Raw genomic sequence first — 17,672 nt, 5'->3', positions numbered from 1 at the left:
ATGTTAAAGGCTGGATGGATGAAGATGGAACAAAAAAGTGGCTGGAAGAAGTTTGGAATGGACGACCAGGAGCAGCCTTAAAGAAAAAACCATCATTGCTAGTTTGGGATATGTTCAGAGCCCACACATCTGATGACATAAAAAGATTGGCAAAGTCTTCTCAAGTTACTTTAGCCGTTATTCCAGGTGGGCTTACATCTGTATTACAGCCCTTAGATGTGTGTTTAAATAAACCTTTCAAAGACCGTGTGCGAAAGATGTGGTGCGAATGGATGTCATCTGGTCAAGCCCGACTAACAAAAGGTGGAAATATGATGAAGCCTGACATAGAACTGATAGCAAAGTGGGTTCGTGATGCATGGGAAGAGATTCCAGAGGACATGGTGAAGCACGCCTTCAGGAAATGTGGCATAAGTAATGCTATGGATGGCAGTGAAGACACTGCTTTGCATGAGGAGGACAACTGTGATAGTGATGACAGCGAACTCTGTGACAATGTATATGATGATAACCTCACACCAGCTACAGCTGCAGCTCTGTTTGCAGATACAGATGAGGAGGAGGAATCCAGTTTTGAAGGATTTTGATGCTTGTGTTTTAGCTTGGTTGCTTATTGAGTTAAGGTTTTTGTACATTTAAAGTTATTGTTAATACTTTAATATTATATATTGTTTTTGTTGAATATACTGATAATATATTGTTTTTGTTGAATATACTGATAATATATTGTTTTTGTTGAATATACTGATAATATATTGTTTTTGTTGAATATACTGATAATATATTGTTTTTGTTGAATATACTGATAATATATTGTTTTTGTTGACCCTCTTTTCCACATGCCTCAATTAAAGCAATTTTATTGTTATCTACCTGTATTTTTATTTTTGAAATTTACCGTGAGCTGCTGCATTTCCCAGCCTCGGCTTATACTCGAGTCACCAACTTTTTCCAATTTTTGGGGGTAAAATTAGGGGTCTCGGCTTATAATCGAGTCGGCTTATACTCAAGTATATACGGTATGATTTTTTTAAAAAATGATGATTCATAACTTAGAATAAGGAAATTGAAATCTCCTTATTAGTACAGTGGAGTTAAAGGCTGAAACATATTACAGTGCTTGTTTCTCTGTAGCTTCCTGTGCAAAACCTACAGTATTTAAATGCACACACCAGCTGTCTGAAAAAGGAAGGATAAATTAACTGTGATGGTTGATACTCATTTGAAAAGAGTTCTATTCATGTGTTTCAATGCTGATGTCACTCTATTTTTCAGCAACAGACACAATCCCCAGGACATCTAAGCTGCCAAATTCTCAGTTAATTCATGAGAAATGGTAGGGGGGGAAAAACACCTACTATCACGATGCTAATACAAATAGAACGACACAAATGCACAGAAAATTGCCTACTATGAGGGACAAATGGAGTGGAAGTTTCTATGACTTAACTACTAGATTGTCAGATGGGAAAAATTAAAGTAGTTCTCCTTCTCCAAGTCCAAAATATATACAAGCATGTGTGCGTAAGCCTTGTTTTTGAAGCAAAACTAATCTGTAAATCCATGATGTGTCACTTTTTACAGATGTTGGACTTAAGACTGCCAACAGCAACAGTAATAATTAGGATTTATATATTTAAGAACAAAGTACTCAAATTCTTTGTGTTGGGATTTCCCTCTTCATGGACTTCAGCTGCCCCAGATTTCACACAGCATTAGATAGGAAGAGAGAAGATTGTAAAGAGGCAAGGAGAGAGATCTTTACTACCATATTTAAGTCTATGCCTACCTAACTGAATATCAGGTTAATATTAGCAGACACCTTTGCAAATGGTTAGATTGTGTAATATCCAATTAAGCACAGAACATATTTTACTGACTTTCACAGAGGAATCGCCAACCAAAATAGCATATTATAAGTACAAAACAGGAGAATATCTCTCATGTTGATTTGTTTTCTCTTTAGCTAATTCTATATCTAAGGGACGCGGTGGCTCAGTGGGTTAAGACGCTGAGCTTGTCAATCAGGAGTTCGGCAGTTTGGCGGATCGAATCCCGAGTGTCGCGTAACAGAGTGAGCGCCTGTTACTCGTCCCAGCTTCTGCCAACCTAGCAGTTCGAAAGCACGTAAAAATGCAAGTAGAAAAATAGGGACCACTACGGTGGGAAGGTAACAGCGTTCCGTGCGCCTTTGGCGTCTAGTCATGCTGGCCACATGACCACGGAGACGTCCTCGGACAAGCGCTGGCTCTTCGGCTTTGAAACAGAGATGAGCACCGGCCCCTAGAGTTGGAAACGACTAGCACGCATGTGCAGGAGAACCTTTACCTTTACTTAATTCTATATCTTTAGTCTTTCTTCCCTTTTGAACGGCATGGGACAATTCGGGTGCAGCCAGCTTGGCCCCCTTTGCAGGCATCCACTTTGATTTATTTCATTTCCGGCACAAAGACAGATCTTTCAGTCAGTGCCTGTAATGATCCCACCAGACAACCAACATTGCAGATTTCAACATGCAGCTCAGCTGATCTGGTTCAAAGCAACTGATATAACTTGATAAATGCAGGAAAAAAAATCCAAGTCAAGAGTCTGAAAACCTTCCTAATGCACACCAAGAATAAAAACCCAAGATAATTATAGCAAGATTGCTCACTCATTTAAAATCCAAGGTGATTTCATGGGCGTAAACTGACTTCATTAATTATATGCTTTTGCTGGCAACAAGAGAGAAATGGGAGCATTGGAGCACATCAAGGAGCATCAGCCTTCTGCTTAGGCATGATTAAGGTAGAATTCTGATTAAACTGACATCATGTGATTGTGCACGCAGCCATTCTCAAGCAATGTACAAAACAGCAGCTGGAGGTTTTTTAAAAAATCTTCAGTAATTATTAGTTTGAAGCCAGTTCTGCAAAGCACATGGCCTAAGCATAATTTTATTCATATAAACCATTACTGTGCTCACCATTACATAGGGAAAAGCTATGGGGCAATTATATCCACCACCCCAAAAGATGTTCAGAACAACAAACCCTCCAAAGAGAGCTGGTCTACATGGGTTCTTTCATGCAGTGATGCATGAAACAGGATGATATAATTATCTTCAGGAGATCCCCCATAAGGTTTAATATATTAGTTCAATAAATTAAGAAATATTGCCCAACAGCAAGTTGTGACATTCTGTAAGAACAAAAAATTCAAATCTACAAACTGAGTTCAATAACAATGTGAGATCATATTACATCTGGAAAAAAAAATGCAAAGAGCAACAAAGATAATTAAAGGCTAAGAGACTACAACATATGAAGAATGATTGCAGGAATTGGGTATGGTGCCGTCGGTCAGGTCAGGGATTGCCGGCTGGCGGCCCCCAGGGGGAGAGCATTCTTTGTGGGCGCGCCTGCCCTCTGGAATCAACTGCCTGTTGAGCTCCGGACGGCTCCCGACCTTCGCTCTTTCCGCCGTGACCTGAAGACTTGGTTGTTTGAACAGGCCGGCCTGGACTAAGGGTTTGGGGTTTTTAATTATTTATTGTTAGGGCTAAAATTAATTTAATTTTGCTTTTAACTTTTGTATGTAGTATTCTATTGCCCTGTACACACCGCCCTGAGTCCTTTGGGAGAAGGGCGGAATAGAAATTTAATAAAATAAATAAAAATAAATAAATAAATATGGCCAGTTTAGAGAAAAGAAGGGCCAGAGGTGACACGATAGCAGCATTCCCGTATTTGAGGGGCTACCACAAAGAAGAAGTCAACTTATTTTCCAAAGCACCAGAAGGCAAGACAAGAAACAATGGATGGAAACTGATCAAAAAGAGAAGCAACCTGAAATTAAGGAGAAACTTCCTAACAGTGAGAACAATTAAACCAGTGGAACGGCTGGCTTTTGGAAGTTGTGGGTGCTTGATCACTGGAGGTTTTTAAGAAAAGACTGGACAGCTACTTGTCTGAAATGGTATAGGGCAGTGATGGCGAATCTTTTAGAGCAGCGTTTTCCAACCTTAGGAACTTGAAGATGCGTGGACTTCAACTCCCAGAATTCCCCAGCCAGCATAGCTGGCTGGGGAATTCTGGGAGTTGAAGTCCACGCATCTTCAAGTTCCTAAGGTTGGAAAACGCTGTTTTAGAGACCGAGTGGCCAAACCCGCCCCGCCCACTCCTGCCCCCCCACCCGCAGGGTCACCCACCTCCATGGCCTGCTGCAGCAGATCACCCAGGTGGTCCTGCAGCGCCATGGTGGCCATGCCCTCCACCCGCACCCCGTAGTATCATCTGCACACAATGGGGTGCAAAGGCAGTCTTGTCCCTGCTGGCCGGCTGCCATGTGCTTGGCTGCACTGCTCTGTGCAGGCCGCGCCCAGGGGCGACTCTCCTCTGGGGGGGGCTGCTGGTGATGAGGGGGCCAGGGGGAGGCGGGGACCGGGATGACAGCACACATCCCAACAGACAGGGCTCTGAGTGCCACCTCTGGCACGCGTGCCATAGGTTCGCCACCACTGGTACAGGGTCTCCTGTTTGAGCAGAGTTTGGACTATTCTAGTCCAGTGTAGGAATCCACCTCTCCAGCAATTTAGACAAAACAACCAACCTGCTGTAGGCTATGAAATTAATAATTGCATTTGATGCTCTTTACTTCATTCCCACTCTAGACTGGGAAGAAAGAATCCCTTCTTTCTGATTACATCCATGTAGATCTTTAGGAAAGAAGAAAACGTGGGTTGGTTTCATTCCAAAAAGGGATGGGATCAACGGCTCGGCCTTGAGAGCAGAGTGGATCTGCTATAAGGCTAATGAGCACTTGTCTGAGGACGTCTCCGTGGTCATGTGGCCAGCATGACTATACGCCAAAGGCGCACGGAACGCTGTTACCTTCCCACCGTAGTGGTCCCTATTTTTCTACTTGCATTTTTACGTGCTTTCGAACTGCTAGGTTGGCAGAAGCTGGGACGAATAACAGGCGCTCACTCTGTTACGCGGCACTCGGGATTCAACCCGCCAAACTGCCGACCATCTGATCGACAATCAGCGTCCTAACCCACTGAGCCACCGCGTCCCTCTGAAAGGCGAGATACAAGCATGATATTAAGAAGGAACACAAAAAAGGGAGATTTTGATTAAAAGTAGGCTCTCGTGGTGATATTAAATATCTGTCCTATTTTATTTTAAGCCAACAACAGAGATTCACACTGAAGGGCAATTTTGTGGCATTTAAACTAGGCTTCCCTCAGGTAGCATATTCCAGATGTGCTAGATCACAGTTGTCATTAATTTTCAGCAGGTTTAATTTAAAGTATGGATGAGAGAAGGAGAGGGAGGGAGGGAGAGAGAGAGAGAGAGAGAGGGAGAGAAGGGAAGGAGAGATGGAAAGAGAGAGAGAGAGAGGCAGCACCTTACTCTGCAGCCAAATTCAACAGTGGCATCTCTCCCCAAAAATCATGTTGTCCAGTTAAAAGATCTGACATGTTTTAATACTGTTAATATTTAACACTTAACAGTTAAATATTTAATGGTAATATTTAATACTTTAATACTGACCGGAGGACTGTCGTGCAAAATTTTGTTCCATGCAACAGGACAAACCACGATTGCTCCCGTTTCTTTCACAATGATAATAATAATAATTTTAAAAAAACGGACAGCCCGTCTCTGAAAATAAAGACTGTCAAGCAATCTTCTCCTTAGTTCCCCCCCCCCACCCCAGGTATTCCTCTGCAGTCAAGAGGTGCAGATGTTTGATCCCTCCTCCCCTTTCACGTGGGAGGCAAACCCCCTCCGTGGAGTTTGAAAGTGCACACAACCACTGAGCCAATGCAGGAAGCGGCTTTTCTGCCTGCAAGATTCCAAACAAGTCTGGCATGGAAATTAACAGACATAACAAAGAAATAGTATTAATCATCCACTTTTTATTCAGTTGTAGAATCATTAAAAGCTGAATAAGCAGCACACTGTCAAAAACCCTTCCCTGGGGGGGGGTGCTGATGAAGAAGGTACAAGTACTGGATACTTTGACTGGATACATTACAGACATATATAATTATAGAAAGTTTTGATATTTGATTCTTTTTTTTCCCCCATCTCCTCCTATGCAAAATTAGGACTACGGAAAGCTCTCAAAGAAGCTGCTTTATACGGTTTGGCGGTGCTGATCAAGCATCTTTCTTCGAAGTGTGGAAGGAGCCATTAACTTTCAGTGCGTGTGTGTGTGTGTGTGTGTGTGTGTGTTTGTGTGTTCTCAATGCTTTGCTTCACTGGCATATTTAACACATCGGCAACATGGAATGCCTTTCAAAGCAGCCATGTAGATTTTTTTTGCAAATGACTCAACTCCTTTAATGCTCCGAAGAAGAGAGGCTTTATTTATATGAATGCTCTTTATAGACCGCTTCTTTTGAAGGTTTTGCCAACCCTCACAGGAATGAAACACAACTCCCCAATGTTACACTTTCCAGATCAGCCGGGGGGGCGGGGGCTGGGGACCACTGCTTTAGAGAACCCACCTAGGCAAATTGAAAGTAATCCCATAAAATAACATTAAAAAAAATAGAAACAAGAAGTTTGGCATAAAACTCAGCTAGAGCAGGGAAGGCCTGGAAAAAAAAAACCTGGAAAAATTTGGGAAAAATACAGAGGGGTTTTCCCAGGTTTTTTTTTTCCTCCTTTTTTTCCAAAGCCGTTTTTTCCCCAATTTCCCCACTTTTTCCAGGCCTTCCCGTCTCAGGTCTTTGTTGAAAAAAAAAAAAACATTTCTGTCTTTCCAATGACTGCCATGGAGCGGGCGGCTGGAGGTGGCAGTATATTTAGTAGGCTAGGCAGGCTGATCTCCTCCAGATATTTGGAACTAGTTCCTACAAGCCCCATCCAGGCTAACCGATGGTGAGGAGACCCACAGGATTTTTCCTGATCATCAGACTTTAGAGCGCAGGGAAGTATCCATCACCTTACTCTTGCAGACTAACTATTCATCCCACCATTTCCAAACCGTTTATCCCTCCGACTTCTTCACTGATTAACTGAATAAAATGATAGCATTACTAAGTCTCTGGGGAGCTTCTGTCGCCCTTCTACTGCCTAATGATGCTGCAGCACAGGGATCCTCAAACTTGGCCACTTTTAAGACTTGTGGACTTCAACTCCCAGAATTCCCCAGCCAGCCATGCTGGCTGGGGAATTCTGGGAGTTGGAGTCCACAAGTCTTAAAAGTGGCCAGGTTTGAAGACCCCTGCTGTACCAGCAACTCTACAGCAGGGGTCCCCAACCCTCGTGCTCGCCGCTCGCGCAAATGGAGCTGCGCACACGTGCTCATCCGCCACTTGCGCAGAACCCTGTCTTCTCCCCCCTCCCGATGGTCCCCAGCGTTGGAAAGGGTGGGAACTGCTGACCTACAGGATTCCCAGAAACCATGGGGGTGAGAGTCGAACTTACAGTGAGAGCCTAAGACAGGGGTCTTCAAACTCGGCCCTTTTATGACTCATGGACTTCAACTCCCAGAATTCCTCAGCCAGTGTGCCTGGCTGAGGAATTCTGGGAGTTGAAGTCCATGAGTCATAAAAGGGCTGAGTTTGAAGACCCCTGGCCTAAGAGATGCCTCACTACCACCATTTCACACAACACTTCAAACCAGGCTGCCCTCCCCTCTGAAAACGTCTTGAGGATTATGGTTGTTTAATTTTAGTTTAAATTTCTTGCACGCTTGTATTGGGATCAAACTGGGACAATTTTATGCGGGGGGGGGGGAATAGAAGAACCAGACCTAAACACACTCTCAGGTGATCCTGACTCTTGCAAGGCTTCGAAAATTTCCACTTCCTCACGGAAATGTTGCAGACAATGCTCAGATGGAAATTAAGTCACGGCAAGGTCAGATGCTTTTGATCTGTCTTTCCCCCCCCCCGACTAGGAAATTCTTCTCCTAATCTGAAAGAAATGAAAGCAGGTTTCGGAGCACCTTCAGAAAAAATGTTCTTCTCACATTCTCTAGGCCTGAGCTCTGTCAATGAATATACTCCTACAGCTCCTTAATGGTAGTTAGCATTGCGCAAGAGATCCGCGACAAAAAAATAGCTCAAACTTAAATTAGATGTGGAAAAGATAAAACATCTTCTGAGCTGGCTTTTTGGATACGTCGATGGGATTTCCTTGGGAAAACTGTATTTTGGCCATTGCCTTCTTTCGGATATCTGTTCTGACTTCAACAAAGCATTCCTTGTCTGGCGTAGCGGCCTCATATCCATGGACTAATCAGGTTTTCTACTGCTTAGATCTGAGATGAGCAAAACAGAAGCCCTGAAATAGCATCTAAGAGAGTTGTACAAAGCCATGCTGCATAGCCTTGAATTAATACGAGATGATTATGCAAGGTGTGACCCAGAAGACATAGTTTTTTAAAGAAAAGAGTGGCTAGAATCCAGATCTTCTTTTATATGGCACACACTAGAGCAACAGAAAGAAGGGGGGAAGGGGAGATATTCAGCATGGTTTCCCAATTCCAATAACGTCTTTGAGGGCAGATCGACATTTCTGCTTCCTTTACCTTGTAAGAAACTGATCTCTGATGGTGCGCACACGCCACAGCCAGACAGAAATGTGACAATACTGTTCATGAACAGACATAGCTTAAACCCGTTCTGCTGGATTTCTCCTTACCAGGAGCTGAACAAACCATAGTTTAAAAGTCAGGCTTATTTTCCTCCCCATTATGGCTTCCTCTCGCCTGTCTCTGATGTGCTTAGGAGAGGCGAAAGGGGATGCACAGTGCAAAATTTGTACAGCAGAAAGGACATAGTACAGAAATGTGTTGAACTGCTCCTATTAGAATTGAAGCCAATCAGTTAGCTCGTTTCCAAGCCAAAATCCTCTAGCTCAGAGGTCCCCAACCCCCGGGCTGTGGACCAGTACTGGCCACAGCATGCCAGCAACCAGTCCACACAAACAAGCAAAGCAGCACACAAAACCTTACACTCTCCGGTCCACAGAAAAACCTCTCTCCACGGAACCGGTCCCTGGTGCCCAAAAGGTTGGGAACCTCTGCTCTAGCTGCAACTGACTGTCATTGCAATAAGTGTTATTATGAAACACCCAGAGACTTTTAGCTACTTGGTGTGTTTTTTTAAAAAGAATAAGGAATAAGCAAAGCTTAAAAGAGCAAAGTACAAGTGCTACAACTCCTTGTAGAACTGAAGAAGCTTCTTGGATGAGAAGCGAAACATCTTCAAGAAAAGCAAAGAAAGTCCAGTCAATTTCTGTTCAGTCAGGGATTCCATGAAAAATGCAACTTGGCTGGGGTGCCTACATTTTTTGCAAGCAATTGTATAGGCCAAGGGGTAGGCAACCTTGGCTCTTTTATGACTCGTGGACTTCAACTCCCAGCTGAAGCTTCCAGGTGCTCTTCAAGGGCAGCCCCATGTAAAGCGCATTCCAGTAGTCCATTCAGGCAATGACCAGGGCATGATTAACCATAAGAACTTCATGATACAGGAACAGGTGCAATTGGCACACAACATAAAGTTGTCCAAAAATGAAGATGGGATAGAATCAAATAAAGACAGACTTAGTGTTTTGCCAATAATACCAATCAGGAAACCCACTAGACTGATTTCGGGCACTGTGATTTCGTGTCATTGTCACCAAGGGACAACTGAGCCAATATTCTTATGGCTTAACTGCAGCATAGTTCAGGCTTAAAAACTCCTGCTTTGCCATTGCAACGCTCAGGCACCATGGGCCCTGCCAGCAGGTCACATCCATGGGCAGAAACTGCTATCAACCTTCTCCTTAATTTTTCCACTGCCCTGCAGTTGCTACATTGCTGTAGAGCAGTGCTCCTCAAACTTGGCAACTTTTAGATGTGTGGATTTAAACTTCCAGAATTCTGGAAGTGGCTGGAGTCCACATATCTTAAAGATGACAATGGTTGGAGTCCACATATCTTAAAGATGACAAAATTGAGAAAGCCACACTTCTCTGTGCATTAATGATTCACCTGTGGAGATGGTTACCAGCATCAAACTCCTGGGTGTGTAGTTAACAAGTAGGCTGGCTTGGTCGCTCAACAGCGAGACACTGGTGAAGTGGGCACAGCAGCGCCTGCATTTCTGCGTCGCATGAGAAAAGCACATCTTCCTTCCCCTGTCCTGACCACTTTCTACAGAGGGACGATCGAGAGCATCCTGTCATACAGCATCACAGTCTGGTTTAGAAGCATCACTGCTTCAGACAGGAAGGCGGTGCAGAGAGTGGTTGAGGACAGCAGAAAAGATCATTGGCAGTTCCCTCCCTCCTATCCAGGACACGGCACACAAGTGTTGCTTGAGCAGGGTCATTTAAGATTGTCTGGGACACTACACATCCTCTTCATGACCTGTTTTCCTTGTTACCTTCTGGGAGGAAGCTCCGTGGTATCCGAAGCAGAACATCCAGATTCAGTCACAGTTTTGTTCCATACAGTATTAATCTTGTGAACTCTCAAGCTCTCTCTTTCCATTATGCATTCAAGATGGACAGTAATTAATATTTATATGTTACGTATATGTAAGGATGTAGGTCTATACATATGTTGTATGTAGGATGTTTAAATGTGTTATGTATGTGTACACTTTGAGAGCGAGCAACTAAATTTCATTTTTAATGTGTGTCATTATGCCCACAGTAAAAAAATGACAATAAAGATCATCTATATATCTAAATGCTGCTTTAGAGTCTTCATATCCTTCCTTCTGGAAGGAATATTGTGCAACTTGCCGGCATCTTGGGTCAACCATCTTTAACGATGGGGGGTGAGGTGTTACCCCCGTTGATAGGGCTCGCAACTTGGGCGTCCTCCTGGATTCACGGCTCAATTTTGAAGATCACATACTGTAGGAGCCGTGACCAGGGGGGCTTTTGCCCAGGTTCGCCTGGTGCGCCAGTTGCGACCCTATCTGGACCGAGATGCCCTACGCACAGTCACTCATGCGCTCGTGACCTCCCGTTTAGACTACTGCAACGCTCTCTACATGGGGCTGCCCTTGAGGACCACTCGGAGGCTTCAACTGGTGCAGAATGCGGCCGCGCGAGTTGTGATGGGGGTTTCCCGATACTCCCATGTAACAGCTCTACTCCGCGAGCTACATTGGCTTCCGGTTGCCCTCCGGGTGAGATTCAAGGTGCTGGTGATGACCTATAAAGCCCTAAATGGCTTGGTCCGGGTTATCTGAGGGAACACCTGCTGCCAGCATCAAGCTCCCTTCGTCCTGTGCGCTCCCACAGGGAGGGTCTTCTCAGGGTGCTGCCGGTTAAGGAATGCTGGCGGGTTATTCCCAGGGGAAGAGCGTTCTCTGTGGGCGCACCGGCCCTATGGAACCAACTCCCCATGGAACTTAGGACTGCCCCCGACCTTCGCTCATTTCGCCGGGACCTGAAAACTTGGCTCTTCGAGCTGTCTGGCCAAAGCTGAGGGGTTTTAATTTTATTGGGTTTTAGTTTAAATTTTGGGACTTGATTTAATTAATTTTAATTTGATTTTAATTTTTGTATGTCTGTTTTTAACCCTCCCTGTAAACCGCCCTGAGTCCTACGGGAATAGGGTGGTATATAAATTTAATAAAATAAAATAAAATAAATCTTCTTCTATAAGACAACCAAAACACAGGCATCACTAAAATATGAACAGTAAACTTTACTGATTTTCTTTTACTCATTAAAGAATGTCCTATTATTTTCCATATTTGCTAATCATATGCAATGAGTCAAATGTATATAATATTTATCACCAATCAAAGCTATCAAATTAGCAAACCTATCAGCAGTACTAGTTCTTTACAGTTCAATAGTGACTGATTTAATTCTTTTAATTATAATCCACAAAATCACTTGCAGTTTTGGTTAATAGTTTCACGTTTCTCAATCTTCATAACATTAAGATGTGTGGACTTCAACTCTGACAGCTGAAGTCCACACACATCTTTAAACATTAATTTAAAACATTCCAAGACTATTTCTGAACTGTAAAACAAAACTCTCCCTTGTATTTTGCCTATATACTAACTTCACAAATACTAAGCGAAAAGATTGTTCCAAGAATCAGCAAAAAATGGCTGTGCCTTCTTTTCATCACACTGTTACAACTGTCCTTGCTAGGACAAAAACCACTTTTTTCTTACCTAAAGGCATTGTATTTTATTTATAATTTATTTTTTTAAGACTGGCCAACCCACAATAATTCTATTATAACCATCACATTTGAAATATTAAGACGGCTCTGATAAATTGAATGCCATCGAATTAAGCTGTTTTTCAACTTGTGAGTTCAAGAGAGTGAATTGAAGAAAAGTGCACAGTTTTTAATGCAGATTCCAATATTCTTGTACTGGAAAACTAGAGAAATAAAGATATAGCCTGAATTATTTTGACAGAGAACTGTATTGCATATAAATCTACTGGCAGCTGACTTTGCAATGTAGTCCTAACATAATGAACTGGGCTAGAGATTTCTCTCCAGGTTTCTAAAAGAGCCAGAGTTAGAAATAGGGAATCTTGTTAATCGCAGTGCATAAAACACAAACGGCTGTTCCCATAATGCACTTAGGAGATCTTGACAAATGCCATGAAGTCACCGATTCAGAGCAGGGAGGATACTACTTTAAGAGAGGGTAGAAAGGAAACAAAGGGAGAGTGAATCATGGGATGATCACGCAACTTCTAGGGCACAGCCAAGACTGTGAGCAAGGAGACTGCACTGAGATCTGTCCAGGAAGAAAGAGAATGGCCATTAAGCAAAGCAGCAGCAACATACAGCAGTCAAATGAGAAGACCTGAGCATGACCTCAAAGGCTGTAGAGTTGGGCCACAGAGGATCTCTAGTCTGTCTCAGCTGAGCCTGACAGACAGACAATAGCAAGCCGTGGACATTCGTAATGGGCAGCTCCTCATCGAATTAAGACAAAAGTTTTGGAAGAAAACAGCTATGACTGTGTTTCCCCCCCCTCCCCCTCTATACCAGTATTTCTCAAACTTGGCAATGTTCAAGATGTGTGGGGAATTCTGAAGTTGAAGTCCACACATCTTAACGTTGCCAAGGTTGAGGAACACAGCTCTAGAAAGTGGCATTTATTCAGTCTTCAGGGAATATCTTCTAATCTATACCAATTGTTGAACTGTTTCTACAATTTGCCCACACTACAAAAGCCTCTGCATTGTACAAAGGATTCTGGGAAATCAGCACATACTCTTAATATGGGGCAATTGAGACCACCCAGAACCAGTTTGGTCTAGTGATGAAACCAAGAGGTGAGATCTATAGTCCCACCTTAGGCATGAAAGATGGGTGGGTGACTTCGAACCAGTCACACTCACTCTTTCTTCTCAGCTCAACCCACCTCACAGGGGAAAATAGGAGGAAGGAGTATTAGGTATGTTCACGGCCTCAAGTTAATTATAAAAATAATAAAGACAGGATAATAAATATAATAATGTATTTATTGCTTTCTAATGACCTCCTAGTACAGAGGTCTTCAAACTTGGCCCTTTTATGACTTGGGGACTTCAACTCCCAGAATTCTTCAGCCAGCGTTCTTGGCTAAGGAATTCTGGGAGTTGAAGTCCACAAGTCATAAAATGGCCAAGTTTGAAGACCCCTGTAACTAGTAACTGGAGCAGTTTAGGGGTGGGGACCTGGCAATCCATCTAACAGAAAAACTCTTTCATCAGTTCCTATCTTTTGCTGCAAAAAATCTCCCAATAAACCATGGGAAATCTCAGGATTTCCCAGAATGGGAATAAACGTTAAGACACTTATTAAATACCAATCCAATAAATATTGCTGCCATGCAATTTGTTTGCAGAACTAAGCTGTAAAGAAGACATCTGTTAAGATGCTTTAACCAACTTCTTTAGAGGATGTTGGAGATGGGTTTATGTTAAGATTCTTGAAAGTCACAAATCCCAGAATGTACAACAGGTGTTAATCCAACATGAAAACAACAACAGACTCCAACTTGGGGAACAAAGGCCTTTTTACTGTCTAGGAGGGGATTTAATTGTTTATACTGCATTCTAGAAACTGGAGCAACATAGATCAAGCTTTATTCTCCCTGCATAAAGATCCAGCTTTGTCCATTTTCCCTCAGAGAAATAACGTCAACGCTGCTTTATCAGATTCCCTCACAGATGGCAAAGCATTGATGAGGACATAAGTGAGGGCAATTCCACATCCTGTTTTTTGCCTGCTCTGGTCACAAGAAACATGTTATATTATGGCCTGTGTTAGAAACAAGGCAGGAAGAAAACAGAGTGTTGATTTCAGCTGGTATCAATGAAATAGGGAAGAGGTTTGTTTTTTTTCCTTCTAAATAAATAAAACCTCCCAGAGGCTTCAGTTGCAGCAAGATCCAGCAGTAGTTATTATTATTATTATTATTATTATTATTAATTTAATTTATATACCGCCCTTCTCTCAAGAGACTCAGGGCGGTTAACAGGGCAATACATAAAAACAGATACAAAAGATTAAAATTATTAAAACATGATTAAACAGTGCCCATAATAATACAAATTTAAAATTAAAATCATAGTAACAATCCCACCCCATCCCATCAGGCCAGGCCCGCTTCGTTAAAGAGATGGGCTTTAAGGTCGCCCAGCCCAGAGAACATTAAAATAAGTTTCCTCATCTCACCTTTCCTTTTATTTTTTCCAGGCCAGCAAAGTAACTGAGACACACCTTTGATACCCCCTACCTGAGGCAAATCAGGCTGGCCCCTGAAATAAAGCTAAAGTGCAATTCACAACAGCCCCCCCTCCTGCTCAGCTCTTTAAAAAATTAAGCCCTGGCAGATGAGACAAACTTTGTTTTCCTGAAAAGAACGAGTCACTCAAATACAGATTTGTCTTACTAAAATGATCTAGCAGGAAGCAGAGACAATTCCCATATAGGGGGATTACTAGGCCTGCTATATCCATACAACCAGGGCTTTTTTTCTCATAGAACGCTCAGAACGGAGTTCCGGCACCTTTTTTGGATGGAACCCTGTAGGGTAGGCAAGGCGGGTTGTATGACATATGTGAGTTCAGGCACCTTTTTCTTTTACAAAAAAAAGCACTGCATACAACTATACGGGGGAACAACTGTATCTCCCACATTTCAGAGTCTGTTGTGCAAGAATATTTCAAGGTTTTTTTTACAGATTATACCAATAACCCATGAAAGGATCTCTTCCTTTTTCTTAAAACACTTTAACAGACCGGAGCTTCTAGTTGTAGCTGGGTCACCCTAATTCAGCAACTAGTGGCCGGTGTTTCATTTTGCATGGCCACAACCAGTGCTTTTTTTTTTTTTGTAAAAGAAAAAGGTGCCGGAACTCACACACGTCATAGAACCCGCCTTGCCTACCCTACAAGGTTCCATCCAAAAAAGGTGCCGGAACTCCGTTCTGAGCGTTCGTTCTATGAGAAAAAAAAGACCCTGGCCACAACGATGGGCACTTTGGAGACTACAGCCAGATACAACTGGACAGCTTGCACGTGAGAATCATCCCTCCCTCCCTCAATCAGAATAGAGCAGGGAAGGGACCTTGGAGGTCTTCTAGTCCAACCCCCTGTTCAAGCAGGAAAACCCTATACTATTTCAGACCAAGAGGAGGCCTGTTGCTTTAACAGTAACGCAGAGGCAGAATTTTGTCCAGGTTTTTGTTTTTTTAAGGAACCCTTTCGGCCTGAAGCAGAAAAGCTACAAAGCAGGGGTCTTCAAACTTGGCCCTTTTATGACTTGTGGACTTCAACTCCCAGAATTCCTCAGCCAGCAAAGCTGGCTGAGGAATTCTGGGAGTTGAAGTCCACAAGTCATAAAAGGGCCAAGTTTGAAGACCCCTGCTACAAAGGGACAGTCCTGGGCAAGGCGGGCTCCTCTCCAGCACTTCGCAGGCTGGGGGCGGGCAAAGAACCGAGCCCCTGAGCAGGTGCAGAGGGCTGCTCCGAGAATTTATTGAGAAGGAGAGTCAGGGGAGAGAAAGGGGTGGCGGCGCCCCGGAGCCTTTCTCCCGGCCCAGCAAGGCTGCGGTTTTCTCTACCAGGGACGTCTCCGGGTTGCCTTCGCCCCTTCCCCTCCTCCCACCGGCTGCCGCCGCTGCTGCTTTCCCTCGGCGTATCCAACCGGCCCCCTGACGCCTCTCCACTCACCCAGCCCACTGATCTCGTGGCGGAGGCTAACGCGGGTCCTCTCCTCCACTACGGCCCGCAGCATCTGCTGAAGGGAGCGGTCCAGCTCCCCGCTGTCGACGTCCTGCTGCCCGACTGCCGCGAAGGAGGAGGCCATGCCAGCAGCGCCCGCCCAGCGCCGGGCATCTCAAGCGCTCGGGCCGGATTGCCCCTTCCCCTGCCCCAGCGTGGGGGGACGAGGCAAGAGAGCTACTGCGGGGGCATGGCCGCTGCAAAATGCCCGTCGCCACTGCACCCCCTCCCCGCCCTCCTCCTCCTCCTCCTCCCGGGGAGGCTTCTCCGCCGGCCAGTGCCTCTTCCGCCTCCGCAGCCGCAGCAGCAGCAGCAGCCGCCGACTATCTGCAGCTGACGGCGCTTAGCCTTTTTAGAACGCCTCCTGCCACCCGCTAGCTCGGCGCGTCGCAGCCAATGGGGGAGCGGCGAAGAGGGGAGGGCGTGGCCGAGCCCGGGCGGGACCCCTGACGTCACCCGCTCCCGGACCGCCAAGCTCTTCTTTGCTGCTGCTGCTGGTGCTGCCGCTGCTGCCGTTGCTGCTATCGCAGCCGAGGCGGAGAAGCCGCGGGAATGCCAGACGGGAAGAACGGGCGTCTGGCTTCTTTTCCTGCAGCCGGCAGGCGTGATTCACCGCCGTGCCCAGGCCGCCCGCTCCCTGGAACCAGCACTTAGCCGGCCCGCTGATGTCGGGAGAGGTAAGGAAGGGAATATTTATTTATTTATTTTATTTTATTTTATTTATTTTATTTTATTTATTTTATTTTATTTTTTATTTTATTTTATTTTATTTTATTATTTTATTTTATTTTATTTTATTTTATTTTATTATTTTATTTTATTTATTTTATTTTATTTTATTTTATTATTTTATTTTATTTTATTTATTTTATTTTATTTTAATTTTATTTTATTTTATTATTTTATTTATTTTATTTTATTTTATTTTATTATTATTTTATTATTTTATTTTATTATTTTATTTTATTTATTTTATTTTATTTTTTTATTTTATTTTATTTTATTTTATTTTATTTTATTTTATTTTATTATTTTATTTTATTTTATTTTATTTTATTTTATTATTTTATTTTATTTTATTTTATTATTTTATTTTATTTTATTTTATTTTATTTTATTATTTTATTTTATTTTATTTTATTTTATTTTATTTTATTTTATTTTATTTTATTTTATTTTATTTTATTTTATTTTATTTTATTTTATTTTATTTTATTATTTTATTTTATTTTATTTTATTTTATTGGATTTGTATACCGCCCTATTTCCGTAGGACTCAGGGCGGTTTACAGGGCAGTTAAAACCATGAATACAAAAAAAAAATTAAAAACAGTTCAAACAATTAAATTAAATTCAGGCCCCAAGAGTACATCTAAAACCCAGTTAAATTAACAACCCCACAGTCTGAACCAAACAGATCGAAGAGCCAAGTTTTCAAGGCAAATCATACCCCGCCGGATGAAGTTATAA

General features: G+C 43.1%; 1 protein-coding gene across 5 annotated transcripts in view; it reads right to left on the bottom strand.

Moving 5' to 3' along the window:
* Window positions 1-16,433, bottom strand: part of KIAA0930 — a 62,584-nt gene extending 46,151 nt beyond the window's left edge. For 3 of the 5 annotated variants that reach the window (XM_083366323.1, XM_083366319.1, XM_083366320.1), the window contains exon 1: window positions 16,152-16,433. In XM_083366323.1, the coding sequence (XP_083222449.1) occupies window positions 16,152-16,287 (136 nt within the window). In that variant the 5' untranslated portion in view covers window positions 16,288-16,433. The remainder of the gene's footprint in view (window positions 1-16,151) is intronic. The other 2 variants (XM_083366322.1, XM_083366321.1) reach the window with 1 other exon arrangement.
* Window positions 16,434-17,672: the final 1,239 nt, after the last annotated feature.

This window comes from Vipera ursinii (genome assembly GCF_947247035.1).
Source record: "Vipera ursinii genome assembly, chromosome: 6".
NCBI lineage: Eukaryota > Metazoa > Chordata > Lepidosauria > Squamata > Viperidae > Vipera > Vipera ursinii.
This window is presented reverse-complemented; position numbering and strand designations above follow the sequence as displayed.